This window comes from Amblyomma mixtum, chromosome 1 (genome assembly GCF_055824585.1).
Source record: "Amblyomma mixtum isolate Tamu chromosome 1, ASM5582458v1, whole genome shotgun sequence".
Lineage (NCBI taxonomy): Eukaryota > Metazoa > Arthropoda > Arachnida > Ixodida > Ixodidae > Amblyomma > Amblyomma mixtum.
The window spans coordinates 511,813-528,656 of NC_143012.1; the positions used below are offsets into that span (position 1 = coordinate 511,813).

The 16,844-nt window shown below is 53.1% G+C and overlaps 3 protein-coding genes across 21 annotated transcripts in view; 1 reads left to right on the forward strand and 2 right to left on the reverse strand.

The window, feature by feature from the left end:
- Positions 1-6,400, reverse strand: part of LOC149365177 (uncharacterized) — a 24,458-nt gene extending 18,058 nt beyond the window's left edge. For 4 of the 5 annotated variants that reach the window (XM_089587740.1, XM_089587766.1, XM_089587782.1 and 1 more), the window contains exons 1-3: positions 4,457-6,371; positions 3,996-4,239; positions 3,619-3,934 (exon numbers count right to left, since the gene is read on the reverse strand). In XM_089587740.1, the coding sequence (XP_089443866.1) occupies positions 4,062-4,239; positions 4,457-5,217 (939 nt within the window). In that variant the 5' untranslated portion in view covers positions 5,218-6,371 and the 3' untranslated portion in view covers positions 3,619-3,934; positions 3,996-4,061. Of the gene's footprint in view, positions 1-3,618; positions 3,935-3,995; positions 4,240-4,456 lie in introns of all 5 variants that reach the window. The other variant, XM_089587757.1, reaches the window with a different exon arrangement.
- LOC149365179 (uncharacterized) overlaps positions 1-16,844 on the forward strand; it is a 75,139-nt gene that overhangs the window by 3,444 nt on the left and 54,851 nt on the right. The gene's annotated exons all lie outside the window — the stretch shown is intronic.
- LOC149365180 (uncharacterized) lies at positions 6,469-16,818 on the reverse strand. Of its 3 annotated transcripts, XR_016292742.1 has the most exons (11): positions 15,883-16,818; positions 15,274-15,729; positions 13,904-14,009; positions 13,588-13,706; positions 13,126-13,370; positions 11,245-13,064; positions 11,070-11,160; positions 10,161-10,954; positions 7,109-10,026; positions 6,793-6,911; positions 6,469-6,575 (listed from the first exon to the last, which is right to left on the reverse strand). XR_016292742.1 is itself a non-coding variant. In XM_089588086.1 (6 exons), exons 4-6 carry the CDS (start codon positions 13,629-13,631, stop codon positions 13,015-13,017), a joined length of 339 nt encoding a protein of 112 aa, XP_089444212.1. In that variant the 5' UTR covers positions 13,632-13,706; positions 13,904-14,009; positions 15,274-15,729; positions 15,883-16,818; the 3' UTR covers positions 10,956-13,014. The 3 variants fall into 3 exon arrangements, 1 of the variants encoding a protein (XP_089444212.1); XR_016292745.1 differs by lacking the exons at positions 15,274-15,729; positions 15,883-16,818 and having other exon boundaries at positions 7,109-7,214; positions 7,588-10,026; positions 13,904-14,064; XM_089588086.1 differs by lacking the exons at positions 6,469-6,575; positions 6,793-6,911; positions 7,109-10,026; positions 10,161-10,954 and having other exon boundaries at positions 10,956-13,064.

Sequence of the window (16,844 nt, forward strand, 5' to 3'; positions counted from 1 at the left end):
GTTCCTTTGCAAGGCTATTGAACATCACTTTGGTTTTCTGCATGTTAATTCTTAGCCCCACCGTTCTACTCTGCCTGTCTAGCTGATTGATCATGCTTTGCAGTTCTTGTCCTGAGTGGCTTAGCAAGGCAATGTCATCAGCGAATCGCAAATTACTCAGGTATTCTCCATTAACTCTTATCCCCAACTCTTCCCATTCCAGTCCCCGGAATACCTCCTGTAAGCAGGCAGTGAAGAGCATTGGCGAGATCGTGTCTCCCTGCCTGACACCTTTCCATATTGGAATTTTATTGCTGACTTTATGGAGAACTATAGTAGCTGTGCAATCGTTATAAATATCTTCCAATATTTTCACATAGCACTCTTCCACACCCTGATTCCGCAATGCCTGCATGACAGCTGAGGTTTCCACTGAGTCGAATGCTTTCTCGTAATCAATGAGGGCTATATATAGAGGTTGGTTATATTCTGCGCATTTCTCTATCACCTGATTGATAGTGTGAATGTGGTCTATTGTCGAGTATCCTTTACGAAAGCCTGCCTGATCATTTGGTTGACTAAAGTCCAAGGTTGTCCTGATTCTATTAGCGATTACCTTAGTAAATACCTTGTAGGCAACGGACAATAAGCTGATCGGTCTGTAATTCTTCAAGTCCTTGACGTCTCCTTTCTTATGAATTAAGATAATGTTAGCGTTCTTCCAAGCTTCTCGTACTCTCGAGGTCACAAGGCATTGCGTATACAGGGTGGCTAGTTTTTGTAGCACAATCTCTCCTCCGTCCTTCAGTAAATCTGCTGTTACCTGATCCCCACCAGCTGCTTTCCCTCTTTGCATTGCTCCTAAGGCTTTCTTTACTTCCTCCTTCGTTACTGGCGGGATGTCCCATTGCTGTGCTCGACTGCCTCCCTCAGTAACTTGATGATTACTAGAGACCGGATTTTAGGCAAATGCCTATTTTTTTCAACGCTTCGTAGGCGCACCATTTTTACATATGAGCACGAATTAGGTGTTGACAATATGTTTAATACTCTTTTTATAGTGCCTATAAATGCCTATTTTGGTGTCAGTGCCTATAAATGCCTATTTCCGACGTCGGTGCCTAAATATGCCCTATTTTACAGAAAAGGGGCCTGAAATACGCTGTGGTTTTGCATTCAGATTCTGTTTGCTTTCGAATCCATTTCGGTTTTGAGTAGAACACACGCGTGGCAACATTAGATGACTCGTCAGTTGGCTGTGGTGAACACTGCACCTACGCCGTATGCGTACACAATACCAACCACGTCAGCCGAAAATATCGAAGCAACCTTTTTCTTATTTTCTGCCATTTTATATTGGCAGCTTGTTGATGACTTTGGCTGTTAAAGTGGTAGTTGACCAGATGGCACCACAAATGACAAGATGTTGAAGCATCGTGTATGCCTGCAATAAATAAGTACAATTCCTGTGTGAGCGAAGACTGAACTCATTTGTCAGATGCTTTGAATTGACAATGTTTCTATCAAATTCTAAATACATGGCCTCCTTTTAAGGTGTTCATTGTTTCTACTTTTGTGCACGACAAGCGAATTGTTTGTTTCGAGGTATACCAAAGTGTTTCAAAAGGGTTGGTAACCGTCCCTTTTGCTCTGCTGAAGCATGTGTATTGTACGAAAAGTTGCGTGATAGCCTTAAAAAAAACGGCTTCTAATGTTCGCACCTTACTTAAGGTCCCAAATCATTCTTGCTGTGTTTTTCTTTTATTTTACGACAGATATTGCACGCTGAACTTCGGAACTGTGTGCACTTTTGATAAAATTTATAGTGCCTATTTTTCTCCGTTAGGTGCCTAAAATGGAATTTTAGCCGCCTATTTATGGCGCCTAAAACGTGCTTTTTAGTGCCTAAAAATCCGGCCTCTAATGATTACATTCGCTACTGTATAGATTTGTGTAGAACTCTTCGGCTAATTCAACTATCTTATCCATATTGCTGATGACATTGCCCTGTTTGTCTTTTAGCGCATACATCTGGTTTTTACCTATGCCCAGTTTTCTCCTCACTGATTTTAGGCTACCTCCATTCCTTAGAGCATGCTCGATTTTCTCCATGTTAAACTTTCTTATGTCGGCTACCTTGCGCTTATTTATTAACTTAGATAGCTCTGCTAATTCTATCCTGTCTGTGGAGTTAGACGTCCTCATGCTTTGACGTTTCTTAATCAGATCTTTAGTCTCCTGAGATAGCTTGTTGGTATCCTGTCGAACCATCCTACCACCTACTTCTGCGGCGCACTCTGTAACAATAGCTGTAAGATTATCATTCATTGTTTCAACACTACGGTCGTCTTCTTCAGTTAAAGCGGAAAATCTGTTTTGCAGCGACATTCTGAATTCCTATACCTTCCCTCTTAATGCTAACTCGTTAATAGCCTTTCGATTCACCAGTTTCCTCCGTTCCCTCTTCAAATCTAAGCTAATACGAGACCTTACCATTCTGTGGTCGCTGTAACGGACCTTCCCGAGGACATCCACATCCTCTACGATGCCAGGGTGTGCACACAGTATGAAGTCTATTTCATTTTTAGTCTCACCATTGGGGCTCTTCCACGTCCACTTCCTGTTTGCTCGTTTGCGGAAGAAGGTATTCATAATCCGTAAATTATTTCTATCTGCGAACTCTACTAATAACTCTCCCCTACTGTTCCTAGAACCTATGCCATAGTCACCTACCGCCTTGTCTCCAGCCTGCTTTTTACCTACCTTTGCATTAAAGTCGCCCATCAGTACAGTGTACTGTGATTTTACTTTGGTCATTGCCGATTCCACATCCTCATAGAAGCTTTCAACTATCTGGTCATCATGGCTTGATGTAGGCGCGTAGGCCTGCACCACCTTCAGCTTGTACCTCTTATTAAGCCTAATTACGATAGCTGCCACTCTCTCGTTAATACTGTAAAACTCCTCGATGTTGCCAGCTATATCCTGATTTATGAGAAATCCCACCCCTAGTTCTCGCCTATCTGCTAATCCACGATAGCACAGTACATGCCCGCCCTTTAGTACTGTATACGCCTCATCTGTCCTCCTAACCTCACTAAGCCCTATGACATCCCATTTAATACTGGCTAATTCCTCCAGCAGCACTGCTAAGCTAGCCTCACTTGATAAGGTTCTTGCGTTAAACGTTGCCAGGTTCAGTTTCCAATGGCGGCCTGTCCGGAGCCAGAGATTCTTAGCACCCTCCGCTGCGTCACAGATCTGACCGTTGCCTTGGTCAGTTGCTCCGCAGCCGCTGGGGACTGAGGGCCGAGGGTTAATTGGTTTGTTCATAGAAGGTTGTGGCCAAGTACTACACCAGGGTGGCCAAATCCTGTTCTGATGAGGAAGTGCGTTGTCGGCTCTGGTCACCGAAATCAGGCCGCACTCCAAGCCTGGTTATGCAATTCCATCGACACGCGGAGTTTTTTTTTTTTTTATCCGGTGGAGAATTGCGTGGCACCGGGATTCGAACCCCGGTCCGCTTGCACGCGAGGCGGATGCTCTACCTCTACGCCATCGCTGCCTCCTCTACGCCATCGCTGCCTGTTGCATGTATTCCCTGCCAAAAGCAACCAGGCAGCAGGGTTTGTTTCTTACCCGTGAAGCAACTGCACCAGCATGGCAATGCTGGCGCTTCATAGGTGAAGCGTCCTAGCACCGAAATGCGCTCCTGCAGAGAACACATGCTCCACTGCTCCATGGAGTGGCAGGCGCCAGCCCAGCCCTCCCTGAGCAGTTAGGTTGGCCGGACAGCGGCAGACGGCGTCGATCCGCCGGTAGGCTATCCAATCTGCAGGCAGAGACGTTCGCTACACTCTCCGCTCTGCGCGTCACCAGCAGCTCGGAGGCCCAGCAGTCGAACCTCAGGGCCAGGGGCCTGCGCTGCCAGTGAGCAGGTGCCGAGGATGGTCGCCTGCATGGAGAATGTCCTTTACCAGATCCCTGAACACTGGCCACTGAGAGACACTGTGCACCTTTTCCTTCCATTGCCTTTAGAGGTAGGGTTCACGAAGATGGAGCAGTGGTCCGAGCCCCGGGAATCAGCTGCTCTTTCCCAATAGTAATGGCAAGCGTCCGACAAGCGGGAGGTCAATGATAGACGAGCGTCCTGGTCGGATGAAGATAAGGGCCATGGGCTGCAGGACACGGAAGCTTGCGGCGATGGTGGTATCCAGGAATTTTCTGCCTCTCGTGGTCAAGGTTCGGTTGCCCCATTCCCTGTTATGGGAATTAAAATCACCACAGATAAGAACAATCTAGCCGAGCCGAGCATGGAGGGCAAGAAGGCATTGTTCAATCCCAAGACACACTGGGAGCTAGGTAGACTGAGGACACAGGTATCCATGCGGCCCATTCGCATTCCCGCACCACAAATCTCCAAGTGGCCCAAGTGAGGGATGTTATTCCTTATGTAGATGGCTCTACAGGGCCTCACCTGAGAGTGAGCGTTGTCCAAGCGGGGGGCGTCACTGCAGCCGTGGAGGAGTCAGAAGGAGAGATCGGAGTACCTAGTTTACCCAGGCAGACTGGAGGCTTCGGCTGAGATCCGGGTCCCTGGGGGGCGAGCACATCGTATTCCATGGTACCCACCGACACAAGGTCATTTAGGTCAGAAACGTGCGCGAGCAGGGAATTCACATTCCACAGCATAATGCCTGACCTTGCAGTTTCCTCTAAGAGGACTGCCATGATGGCGGTCGATAGAGCTCTCGGCAGCGAGAGCGCCCTCGTACAGCTTGCGAGCCTCTGACCTGAAATGGTTGGCCGTCTTGCGAACGACCGTGGTAACCTGGCTCTCCTCCTTCCCCCTGAGAGGGCTGGAGTCCGAAGCCCTTTCTGGGAAACTACTGTTGAAGACAGTGATTGAACTTGTGACCGAAGATCTGCAAGCTCAGCCTGATTAGTGGTCACTCCAGCAAGCACAGAGTCATACCGTGACGAAAGGAAGTCAATAGCTGACTGTATGTCCTCGACTGCTGAAGCAACCTTTTCACTAGCTTCCTTGACCAACAACAGTTCTTCCATTTTCCCCATCAGTGCTGATACAGTGGTAGTCAAAGTATCCAGCTTCACATTCAGAGCAGACAGTTGCTGCGAGAACGAACCACCATCGGGGTTGGATGCTACGTCAGGTTGCGCCACCGAATCATCCTTGCATGAAGGACACTTCCATGTTTCACGTGTTACCGTACTCATCTTCTTGTAGGCGTTATCAGTAACTGACGATCAGTTATCAGTAACTGAGTATGGAACGATCAGAGGGAAAAGAGGTTATGAAGTGTGAGAGCTTTCCCATCGGCCGCAGTTCGTCCTGTGCTGGCTCGATGGTGGTGTGGGGCAGGCTCTTGAATGGCGACTGGTCGTCCAGGAGGACTAACCAGTCGATGTTTCCACGATGCCTCGCCTTGTCGAGGGAAGAATCTTCAACCGACATGTAGTGTGTGGTGAATCAGTGCCTGGCGTACCCTATCTGGTTCTCCGGCAGGAAGTTGGCACCCGCTGCGGTACATATGAGTCTTTCGAGTGCCCCTGAATCCAATGTTTTACAGGCAACAGAGGTCCGTGAGACTATCTGTAGGAACACAGCTCCCTGGAGGCCTTGCGGGGCATCAGGATGGGTACCACGATGACAGTGGTCCAACACGATTTTCGTCGAACACGGCCAGGTGACGAGTCTATTCTTGGGCATACAGATTCTGCAGCATCTGCACTGTGACCCGTTGGCCCGAGGGCGCTATGGATCGATTGAGGGCCCTGTGGAGCTCGTGGGTGGTGACTGGATCGTTGCACAACGTGTGTGCTTCCATAGTGCCTGCAGGCGCAGGAGGGCAGCTCTGCGGTGTCTGGGATCTCAGCCAGAGGCTGGGGCGCAGGTGGGTTGCCTTGGAGAGGTGGCCTGCCACCTAATCTGCGAGTGCCTGACAAGACACTCCCTGTGCGACGGCCGCTCCGAAGACAGGATAGCGGTTGGTGGCGACCTGGAGCAGAGACCGCAGGAGGCGGCAGGGTGTAGCCGACTGCCGGGCAGAGCGGATGGAGTGGCAGAAGCCAGCCCAGCCGTCCCCGAGCAGTTAGGTTGGCCAGACAGCGGCAGACAGCGTCGATCCGCCGGTAGGCTATCCAATCTGCAGGCAGTGACGTTCTCTACACCCTCCGCACTGCGCGTCCCCAGCAGCTCGGAGGCCCAGCAGTCGAACCTCAGGGCCAGGGGCCTGCGCTGCCAATGAGCAGGTGCCGAGGATGGTCGCCTGCATGGAGAATGTCCTTCACGAGATCCCTGAACACTGGCCACTGAGAGACACTATGCACCTTTTCCTTCTGTTGCCTTTAGAAGTGGGGTTACGAAGATGGAGCAGTGGTCTGAGCCTCGGGAATCAGCTGCTCTTTCCTAATAGTAACGGCAAGCGTCCAACACGAGCAGGAGATCAATGATAGACGAGCGTCCTGGTCGGATGAAGATAAGGGCCATGGGCTGCAGGACACGGAAGCTTCCGGCGATGGTGGCATCCAGGAATTTTCTGCCTCTCGTGGTCAAGGTTCGGTTGCCCCATTCCCTGTGAAGAGAATTAAAATCACAACAGATAAGAACACTCTAGCCGATCCGAGCATGGAGGGCAAGAAGGCACTGCTGGATCCCAAGACACACTGGGAGCTAGGTAGACTGCGGACACAGGTATCCATGCGGCCCATTCGCATTCCCGCACCACAAATCTCCAAGTGGCCCAAGTGAGGGATGTTATTCCTTATGTAGATGGCTCTACAGGGCCTCACCTTGGAGTGAGCGTCGTCCAAGCGGGGGGCATCGCTGCAGCCATGGAGGGGTCAGAAGGAGAGATCGGAGTACCTAGTTTACCCAGGCAGACTGCAGGCTTCGGCTGAGATCAGGGTCCCTGGGGTGCGAGCACATCGTATTCCATGGTACCCACCAATACAAGGTCATTTAGGTCAGAAACATGCGCGAGCAGGGAATTCACATTCCACAGCATAATGCCTGACCTTATAGTTTCCTTTAAGAGGACTGCCATGATGGCGGTCGAGAGAACTCTTGGCAGCGAGAAAGCTCTCGTACAGCTTGCGAGCCTCTGACCTGAAATGGTTGGCCGTCCTGCGAACGATCGTGGTGACCTGGCTCTGCTCCTTCCCCCTGAGAGGGCTGGAGTCCGAAGCCCTGACGCCTTCCACAGTGGAGGCACCTGCGTTCAGAAGCCGAGCAATCGCCATGGCGATGTGGTCATCATCAGCCTGACTAATCTCACTGCAGGCCAAAAGCTTTTCCCATGTCTCCCCAATTGACCTTGTTTTTTGCCAGCTGCGTCCACCGTATACCCACAAACTTCTTCAACTCATTCGCCCATCTAACTTTCTACCCCCCCTTGCTACGCTCTCTTTCTCTTGGTGTCCACTCCATTACTCTTAAGGACCGGCGGTTGCCTTCATGTCCTGCCCAAGCATATTTCTTCCTCTTCATTTCGACTAGGATGTGATAACCTGCATTTGTTCTCTCAGCCGTCCGCCCCCTACCGATCTCTTCAAGTCACACCAATCAATTTTCTTTCAATAACTCACTGCGTTGTCCTTAATGCACCGAAGCATGGCCTTGTGGTAGAGCATCCGCCTCGCATTCGGGAGGTGTTGGGTTCGATCCCCAGTGCCGCCGGGTACCCATCGGTTTCTTTAATGGGTACAAGATTTCTCCTGGCCTGGTGCTCGGCTCTTCTAGGGTGAAATGCTTGGGAAAAGGGTCTTAGACCAAACAGTTGCCTTGACGGATGAGTGATAAGTTCCCCGCCAAGCAACCATAAGCCCGCCTCGTGCGGCATAAGCCCAATTTGTGGCCTTTTTTTTTTTTCTGTAAGGCGCAGCTTTTCAATTTCTCAAGTTGGCGCAGTGCCACTGAGCTCACGTTAGAGCGAACTCGTCTAAACTTCATCGAACTCTCCAAACTCCGTTGAACCTGTAAAGTCTGAACTGAATCACGAACCACCTTTGCAGGCTGATGTGTTCGAAACTGGTTTTGCCCCCGAAAGGACACAGCGGGGTTTGCGGAGCCTCTTCCAAGCGCACACCCCTGAAGAAGCCGGGCGCCGGGCCGGGGGTGGCTTGTACCCTTTTTTACCAGTGGGTGTCCGGCGGTGGGTTTCGAACCAACCACCTCCCGCAGCCGAGCCGGACGACCCAGCCTCTAGGCCACGACTGCGGTAAATTAAGCTGAGCCGTCTTTGTTAGCCACCTCGTTTCTGCATCATAGGTGAGCTCCGGTAGACGTAGCTATTGTATTCTTTTCTCTTGAGGGGCTTTGGTAAACTGCCATTCCTGATCTGAGAGAACCTGCCATATGCGCTGTAACTCATTCTTATTCTTCTAGTTATTTCTGTCATGATCCGGATCAGCGGTCACTACTCGCCTAAGTAGACGTGTTCTCTTACTCCTTTCAGCAACTCCATGGTAATGCGCACTGATACAAGTCGTGCAGCGCTGGGGCCTCCTGCAGGTGGCAATCATTTGCTTGTAGCCCCTGCACTAGGAGCACTGAAGGGTCCGGACAAGAGAGGGCGCACCCCGAAGCGCATTCCTGTAATGAACACATGGTCAGCGGTGATGGCATGGCCACGGCGCCTTAGGCTGCTAGTGTCGACTGGAGCCTCGATCGTAGCCGCAACGTCGCTGTCGCACACTTTGCGGTCGGCCCCGTAGATACCACCCATGCTGCCGTCAGGAAGGGAGGTCTCGAAGGTGCGGACCGGAGTGGAGAGGAGGGTGGTGGAGGCCAGAAGCTGCTCCTGGGATACCTTGGTAGAGACGTCTCCTGTATTCATGTTGCGTTTGCAGTTCATCCGCACCTATAGGACTCCGGGCTGGCTGTAGAGGAAGGGGCTGTAGTCCTCTTTGACCACATCCTTGAGGGAGAGGGTCTGTCGTAAAGGAAAGATAAGAACCGTGGTCAGCCTTGGAAATCTACGGTAGGCTGGACGCCAGGCCTTGCGCTGGACTTTGATCCAGCCACCTGGATCGCGGTCGACGCCCGAAGGCTCAGCATTTCCCAGCGAGTTGGCGTGGGTACTCACCCTCCAGGCAGAGTGGTCTCCTGCTCACTGGTCACTTCTGGCCAGATATCATATCGGGCTCAATGCAGCAGTGCCGATTGATCAGATGTGAGAAGGCGGGAATTAGCAAATCTGCAACGAAAAATTAATGGTGACGACTCGCAGGCGTATCACATTTGCGCAAACTCACCGTGCCAGCCAACTCAGCGCGACTGAAGCCTCAAGCCGAGAAGCTGTTCACCATGGGGCTGAAAAAAAGCATAAAGAAAGCGAACTACCTACCTTGGCTGCAGCGGAATCACGATGTGCCGCAGACCGTAGGCAACGTCCATTCTTCTGAGTTGCTGGTCGTCGCTGGCGAGAACTTCCGAGCGCCGTGTGCTTCCACAAACCACATGTCGCTTGAGAGCACATCCGCACCCTTGCGTTTGATGGCATGACATAGTAGTGGCTTGGTCGCAACGACGTTCGGAACGGATTTCTTTCCGTGACGCAAACGACAGCGGCTCGCTTATGTTACCCCCTTGAGGCAGCAAGCAAAGCCGGCCCTGTATGCACTTTCCTCGCTGGCTCAATACCTACAGCTGACCTGCCTACAGTGAGCTAAGCCTAGAGCTGTACGCACCACGAATCCAAGCTCACCGCGCTTCCGTCACGGAGAAGAAATCCGATGGCGACGGTCCATGAAACCTCTATTTTACATTCTGCTGTTACTTTCTGACTATTATGTAATGGTGCTTGAAACAGCACAAATGAAGCTTAAATTTGCGAAGTCCAGAAGAGGTTTCACAGACCTATATCGCTCTCGCCGCGAGGCCTTGCCTCGCACTCACCTTCGATGCCGGTGGCCTTGCTCAGAAGCATTACCGTTGTCGTTTCGCCGTGGGTTTAACTGCATCCAGGCGTCTCCGGCGGACGGCGAGGGCATCCCTCTGGTACTTGCATGTCACGTTCAGAAGTTCTGCAGATAGTACAACAAAAATAAGGGCTCCTAAGATCGTGAAAGAAATACAGGCCGGTTTTCCCATCCGCAAAATTCAACCACTTGAGCGCGCGAGTTAGTAGAGATCTTTAGCAGACGGTGTACTGTGTTACCTTGTGTCTATGTCATTGCTGCAGTCATAGTCCAGGTCTGAATGCGGAGGTCCATAAAGTAACAGGTCCAGGCAGGCCGCAGGCTTAGAGGAGAGCGTATAGGCTAGTCTTTTTTAGATAGGCAAGCAGGACACTGTGGGCACAGAGGTGGTTTCGGGCCGGGAATGAGAGCTGGTTCTCCACGTTGGCTGGCAGTCCGAGGGCCCGGTAGCTTGAAAAGAGATGGCGATGGATTGGGTCAGAGTTTGGACACGCACACAGCAAGCGTCCCGAAGTGCCCGCATCGCCGCACGACGGTCTTGCAAGGGAGCACGCCAGATCAACGATGAACTTTCCGCGTTGGCGTCCAGGAGCAGCCGATGCAGACGCAGCACGAAGGCGCCGTATCTTGTCCGAGAGCCGGTGGAAGGTTCGGTACGCCGAGATACCCTTGTCAGGGCGAAGTGCCCTTATCTTCTGCTTTTGTAGCAGAGCGCCAAAGTCGTGGGGGGCTAGATACATAGTCACTGGCAACCCGTTGCTGTTGCCCGCCTTGGCAAGGACATCGACGTCCTCAATGCCCTGGATGCCGGCATAGGCAGGCACACAGTGGTGAGCCACCTGGTCTCCGGCGTCCTCAAGGGCGTTACTCTGGGCGCGCGCAGACACTGGTCAAGGTCTGGGAGATGTGGAGCTTCCTCAGGAGCTGCAGGGCTGTCCGGCTACCACAGAGGACAACAACGAGGCCAGTAGGGTCGATGGTCCCGATCAAATCAGCTCTTACGTGGAGACCTGCAAGTTCAGCTTTTCGGCAGCTGCACAGAAAAGAGAGCCTATAGGTGCGGGACTGCTCCAAATGTGGGAACGCCAGAGCCGCCGCCTGCCAAGCGGCTCGTAGAGCCGAGCCGTCGGCGAACATGAGGGTCGTACCTTTTCAGTCATCCAGTAAGGCTACGGTGGCCAGGCGGAGTGCGACGGCAGGGGACCGACATTTCGTCACCTTGTTAAGGCCCAGGGTAACCTACAGGGGAGATCGGGTTGAGAGGGAGGACCGGTCGCCTGTGGGAAGGTAAAACCGTTTCCACATAGGCTCCAGGCAGCTTACCCTTCATGGAGTTGGGTTGGAATGCAGTCGCTCACGGAGGGCGCCTGCATTCTAGAATGTGATTGAGCCGGTCCATGAGCATCAGGTCTCTCTGGAGGGGCCGGAGATTCAGTCGTTAGTCGACCGCCTCTGCCAGGGTGCCGGCACCAGCAACTGCTGTGGGGCTCCCATAAGTCGACGAATGCATCTCCTGCGAGACAGTTCCAAGCGAGTAAGGAGGGTAGGGCAGAGGGTGACAAGAGGCAAGGCACAAGCGATGGCTGATGTGGCCGTTCCCTCGAACAGTCGGATGGCCCAGGTGGGATCCAGGCGCTGCCTCGGACGAGGAGGCACTGGGCTGCTCGGCCGACTCCATCAATGTGGCTCAGGAGGGCCTTGTCAGCAGGAAACCAGGTGACCCGGTGGTCGATGGTGAGACTGAGGTACTTCACCTGGGGTTTCCAAGGGAGGTTACTTTCATTGATCTTGAGGGTAGATATTCCAGCCGTGGCTCGTGCTCCGCTCGGATCGACAAAAAGTCCCTCGAACTTGTTGGCTCAGAGTGAGAGGCCCTTGGTCGCCAGGAACCGCTGCACCCGGTTGAAGGCACGCTGGAGGGCCTCCCTGCCTGAGGTGATCTGCCTCGTCGGTGCTCGGAACCAGAAAGCCACATCGTCCACGTACGCAGAGCAGTGAACATTGTGGCGGCGGCACTCCTGGATGGGACCGGGCAGTCCTGCCTTCACCAGGTTGAACAGGAAATGCTCAGGATCGAGCCCTGAAGTATCCCGGAGGTGATGAGGTGAGGAGTGCTCAGGATGGTGCCTTCCCGTAACTACATGGAACGATCAGAGGGAAAAGAGGTTATGAAGTGTGAGAGCTTTCCCATCGGCCGCAGTTCGTCCTGTGCTGGCTCGATGGTGGTGTGGGGCAGGCTCTTGAATGGCGACTGGTCGTCCAGGAGGACTAACCAGTCGATGTTTCCACGATGCCTCGCCTTGTCGAGGGAAGAATCTTCAACCGACATGTAGTGTGTGGTGAATCAGTGCCTGGCGTACCCTATCTGGTTCTCCGGCAGGAAGTTGGCACCCGCTGCGGTACATATGAGTCTTTCGAGTGGCCCTGAATCCAATGTTTTACAGGCAACAGAGGTCCGTGAGACTATCTGTAGGAACACAGCTCCCTGGAGGCCTTGCGGGGCATCAGGATGGGTACCACGATGACAGTGGTCCAACACGATTTTCGTCGAACACGGCCAGGTGACGAGTCTATTCTTGGGCATACAGATTCTGCAGCATCTGCACTGTGACCCGTTGGCCCGAGGGCGCTATGGATCGATTGAGGGCCCTGTGGAGCTCGTGGGTGGTGACTGGATCGTTGCACAACGTGTGTGCTTCCATAGTGCCTGCAGGCGCAGGAGGGCAGCTCTGCAGTGTCTGGGATCTCAGCAAGAGGCTGGGGCGCAGGTGGGTTGCCTTGGAGAGGTGGCCTGCCACCTAATCTGCGAGTGCCTGACAAGACACTCCCTGTGCGACGGCCGCTCCGAAGACAGGATAGCGGTTGGTGGCGACCTGGAGCAGAGACCGCAGGAGGCGGCAGGGTGTAGCCGACTGCCGGGCAGAGCGGATGGAGTGGCAGAAGCCAGCCCAGCCGTCCCCGAGCAGTTAGGTTGGCCAGACAGCGGCAGACAGCGTCGATCCGCCGGTAGGCTATCCAATCTGCAGGCAGTGACGTTCTCTACACCCTCCGCACTGCGCGTCCCCAGCAGCTCGGAGGCCCAGCAGTCGAACCTCAGGGCCAGGGGCCTGCGCTGCCAATGAGCAGGTGCCGAGGATGGTCGCCTGCATGGAGAATGTCCTTCACCAGATCCCTGAACACTGGCCACTGAGAGACACTATGCACCTTTTCCTTCTGTTGCCTTTAGAAGTGGGGTTACGAAGATGGAGCAGTGGTCTGAGCCTCGGGAATCAGCTGCTCTTTCCCAATAGTAATGGCAAGCGTCCAACACGAGCAGGAGGTCAATGATAGACGAGCGTCCTGGTCGGATGAAGATAAGGGCCATGGGCTGCAGGACACGGAAGCTTCCGGCGATGGTGGCATCCAGGAATTTTCTGCCTCTCGTGGTCAAGGTTCGGTTGCCCCATTCCCTGTGAAGAGAATTAAAATCACAACAGATAAGAACACTCTAGCCGATCCGAGCATGGAGGGCAAGAAGGCACTGCTGGATCCCAAGACACACTGGGAGCTAGGTAGACTGCGGACACAGGTATCCATGCGGCCCATTCGCATTCCCGCACCACAAATCTCCAAGTGGCCCAAGTGAGGGATGTTATTCCTTATGTAGATGGCTCTACAGGGCCTCACCTTGGAGTGAGCGTCGTCCAAGCGGGGGGCATCGCTGCAGCCATGGAGGGGTCAGAAGGAGAGATCGGAGTACCTAGTTTACCCAGGCAGACTGCAGGCTTCGGCTGAGATCAGGGTCCCTGGGGTGCGAGCACATCGTATTCCATGGTACCCACCAATACAAGGTCATTTAGGTCAGAAACATGCGCGAGCAGGGAATTCACATTCCACAGCATAATGCCTGACCTTATAGTTTCCTTTAAGAGGACTGCCATGATGGCGGTCGAGAGAACTCTTGGCAGCGAGAAAGCTCTCGTACAGCTTGCGAGCCTCTGACCTGAAATGGTTGGCCGTCCTGCGAACGATCGTGGTGACCTGGCTCTGCTCCTTCCCCCTGAGAGGGCTGGAGTCCGAAGCCCTGACGCCTTCCACAGTGGAGGCACCTGCGTTCAGAAGCCGAGCAATCGCCATGGCGATGTGGTCATCATCAGCCTGACTAATCTCACTGCAGGCCAAAAGCTTTTCCCATGTCTCCCCAATTAACCTTGTTTTTTGCCAGCTGCGTCCACCGTATACCCACAAACTTCTTCAACTCATTCGCCCATCTAACTTTCTACCCCCTTTTGCTACGCTCTCTTTCTCTTGGTGTCCACTCCATTACTCTTAAGGACCGGCGGTTGCCTTCATGTCCTGCCCAAGCATATTTCTTCCTCTTCATTTCGACTAGGATGTGATAACCTGCATTTGTTCTCTCAGCCGTCCGCCCCCTACCGATCTCTTCAAGTCACACCAATCAATTTTCTTTCAATAACTCACTGCGTTGTCCTTAATGCACCGAAGCATGGCCTTGTGGTAGAGCATCCGCCTTGCATTCGGGAGGTGTTGGGTTCGATCCCCAGTGCCGCCGGGTACCCATCGGTTTCTTTAATGGGTACAAGATTTCTCCTGGCCTGGTGCTCGGCTCTTCTAGGGTGAAATGCTTGGGAAAAGGGTCTTAGACCAAACAGTTGCCTTGACGGATGAGTGATAAGTTCCCCGCCAAGCAACCATAAGCCCGCCTCGTGCGGCATAAGCCCAATTTGTGGCCTTTTTTTTTTTTTCTGTAAGGCGCAGCTTTTCAATTTCTCAAGTTGGCGCAGTGCCACTGAGGTCACGTTAGAGCGAACTCGTCTAAACTTCATCGAACTCTCCAAACTCCGTTGAACCTGTAAAGTCTGAACTGAATCACGAACCACCTTTGCAGGCTGATGTGTTCGAAACTGGTTTTGCCCCCGAAAGGACACAGCGGGGTTTGCGGAGCCTCTTCCAAGCGCACACCCCTGAAGAAGCCGGGCGCCGGGCCGGGGGTGGCTTGTACCCTTTTTTACCAGTGGGTGTCCGGCGGTGGGTTTCGAACCAACCACCTCCCGCAGCCGAGCCGGACGACCCAGCCTCTAGGCCACGACTGCGGTAAATTAAGCTGAGCCATCTTTGTTAGCCACCTCGTTTCTGCATTATAGGTGAGCTCCGGTAGACGTAGCTGTTGTATTCTTTTCTCTTGAGGGGCTTTGGTAAACTGCCATTCCTGATCTGAGAGAACCTGCCATATGCGCTCCAACTGATTCTTATTCTTCTAGTTATTTCAGTCATGATGCGGATGAGCGGTCACTACTCGCCTAAGTAGACGTGTTCTCTTACTACTTTCAGCAACTCCATGGTAATGCTCACTGATACAAGTCATGCAGCGCTGGGGCCTCCTGCAGGTGGCAATCATTTGCTTGTAGCCCCTGCACTAGGAGCACTGAAGGGTCCGGACAAGAGAGGGCGCACCCCGAAGCGCATTCCTGTAATGAACACATGGTCAGCGGTGATGGCATGGCCACGGCGCCTTAGGCTACTAATGTCGACTGGAGCCTCGATGGTAGCCACAACGTCGCTGTCGCACACTTCGCGGTCGGCCCCGTAGATACCGCCCGTGCTGCCCTCAGGAAGGGATGTCTCGAAGGTGCGGACCGGAGTGGAGAGGAGGGTGGTGTAGGCCAGAAGCTGCTCCTGGGGTACCTTGGTAGAGACGTCTCCTGTATTCATGTTGCGTTTGCAGTTCATCCGCACCTATAGGACTCCGGGCTGGCTGTAGAGGAAGGGGCTGTAGTCCTCTCTGACGAAATCCTTGAGGGAGAGGGTCTGTCGTAAAGGAAAGATAAGAACCGTGGTCAGCCTTGGAAATCTACGGTAGGCTGGACGCCAGGCCTTGCGCTGGACTTTGATCCAGCCACCTGGATCGCGGTCGACGCCCGAAGGCTCAGCATTTCCCAGCGAGTTGGCGTGGGTACTCACCCTCCAGGCAGAGTGGTCTCCTGCTCACTGGTCACTTCTGGCCAGATATCATATCGGGCTCAATGCAGCAGTGCCGATTGATCAGATGTGAGAAGGCGGGAATTAGCAAATCTGCAACGAAAAATTAATGGTGACGACTCGCAGGCGTATCACATTTGCGCAAACTCACCGTGCCAGCCAACTCGGCGCGACTGAAGCCTCAAGCCGAGAAGCTGTTCACCATGGGGCTGAAAAAAAGCATAAAGAAAGCGAACTACCTACCTTGGCTGCAGCGGAATCACGATGTGCCGCAGACCGTAGGCAACGTCCATTCTTCTGAGTTGCTTGTCGTCGCTGGCGAGAACTTCCGAGCGCCGTGTGCTTCCACAAACCACATGTCGCTTAAGAGCACATCCGCACCCTTGCGTTTGATGGCATGACATAGTAGTGGCTTGGTCGCAACGACGTTCGGAACGGATTTCTTTCCGTGACGCAAACGACAGCGGCTCGCTTATGTTACCCCCTTGAGGCAGCAAGCAAAGCCGGCCCTGTATGCACTTTCCTCGCTGGCTCAATACCTACAGCTGACCTGCCTACAGTGAGCTAAGCCTAGAGCTGTACGCACCACGAATCCAAGCTCACCGCGCTTCCGTCACGGAGAAGAAATCCGATGGCGACGGTCCATGAAACCTCTATTTTACATTCTGCTGTTACTTTCTGACTATTATGTAATGGTGCTTGAAACAGCACAAATGAAGCTTAAATTTGCGAAGTCCAGAAGAGGTTTCACAGACCTATATCGCTCTCGCCGCGAGGCCTTGCCTCGCACTCACCTTCGATGCCGGTGGCCTGGCTCAGAAGCATTACCGTTGTCGTTTCGCCGTGGGTTTAACTGCATCCAGGCGTCTCCGGCGGAAGGCGAAGGCATCCCTCTGGTACTTGCATGTCACGTTCAGAAGTTCTGCAGATAGTACAACAAAAAT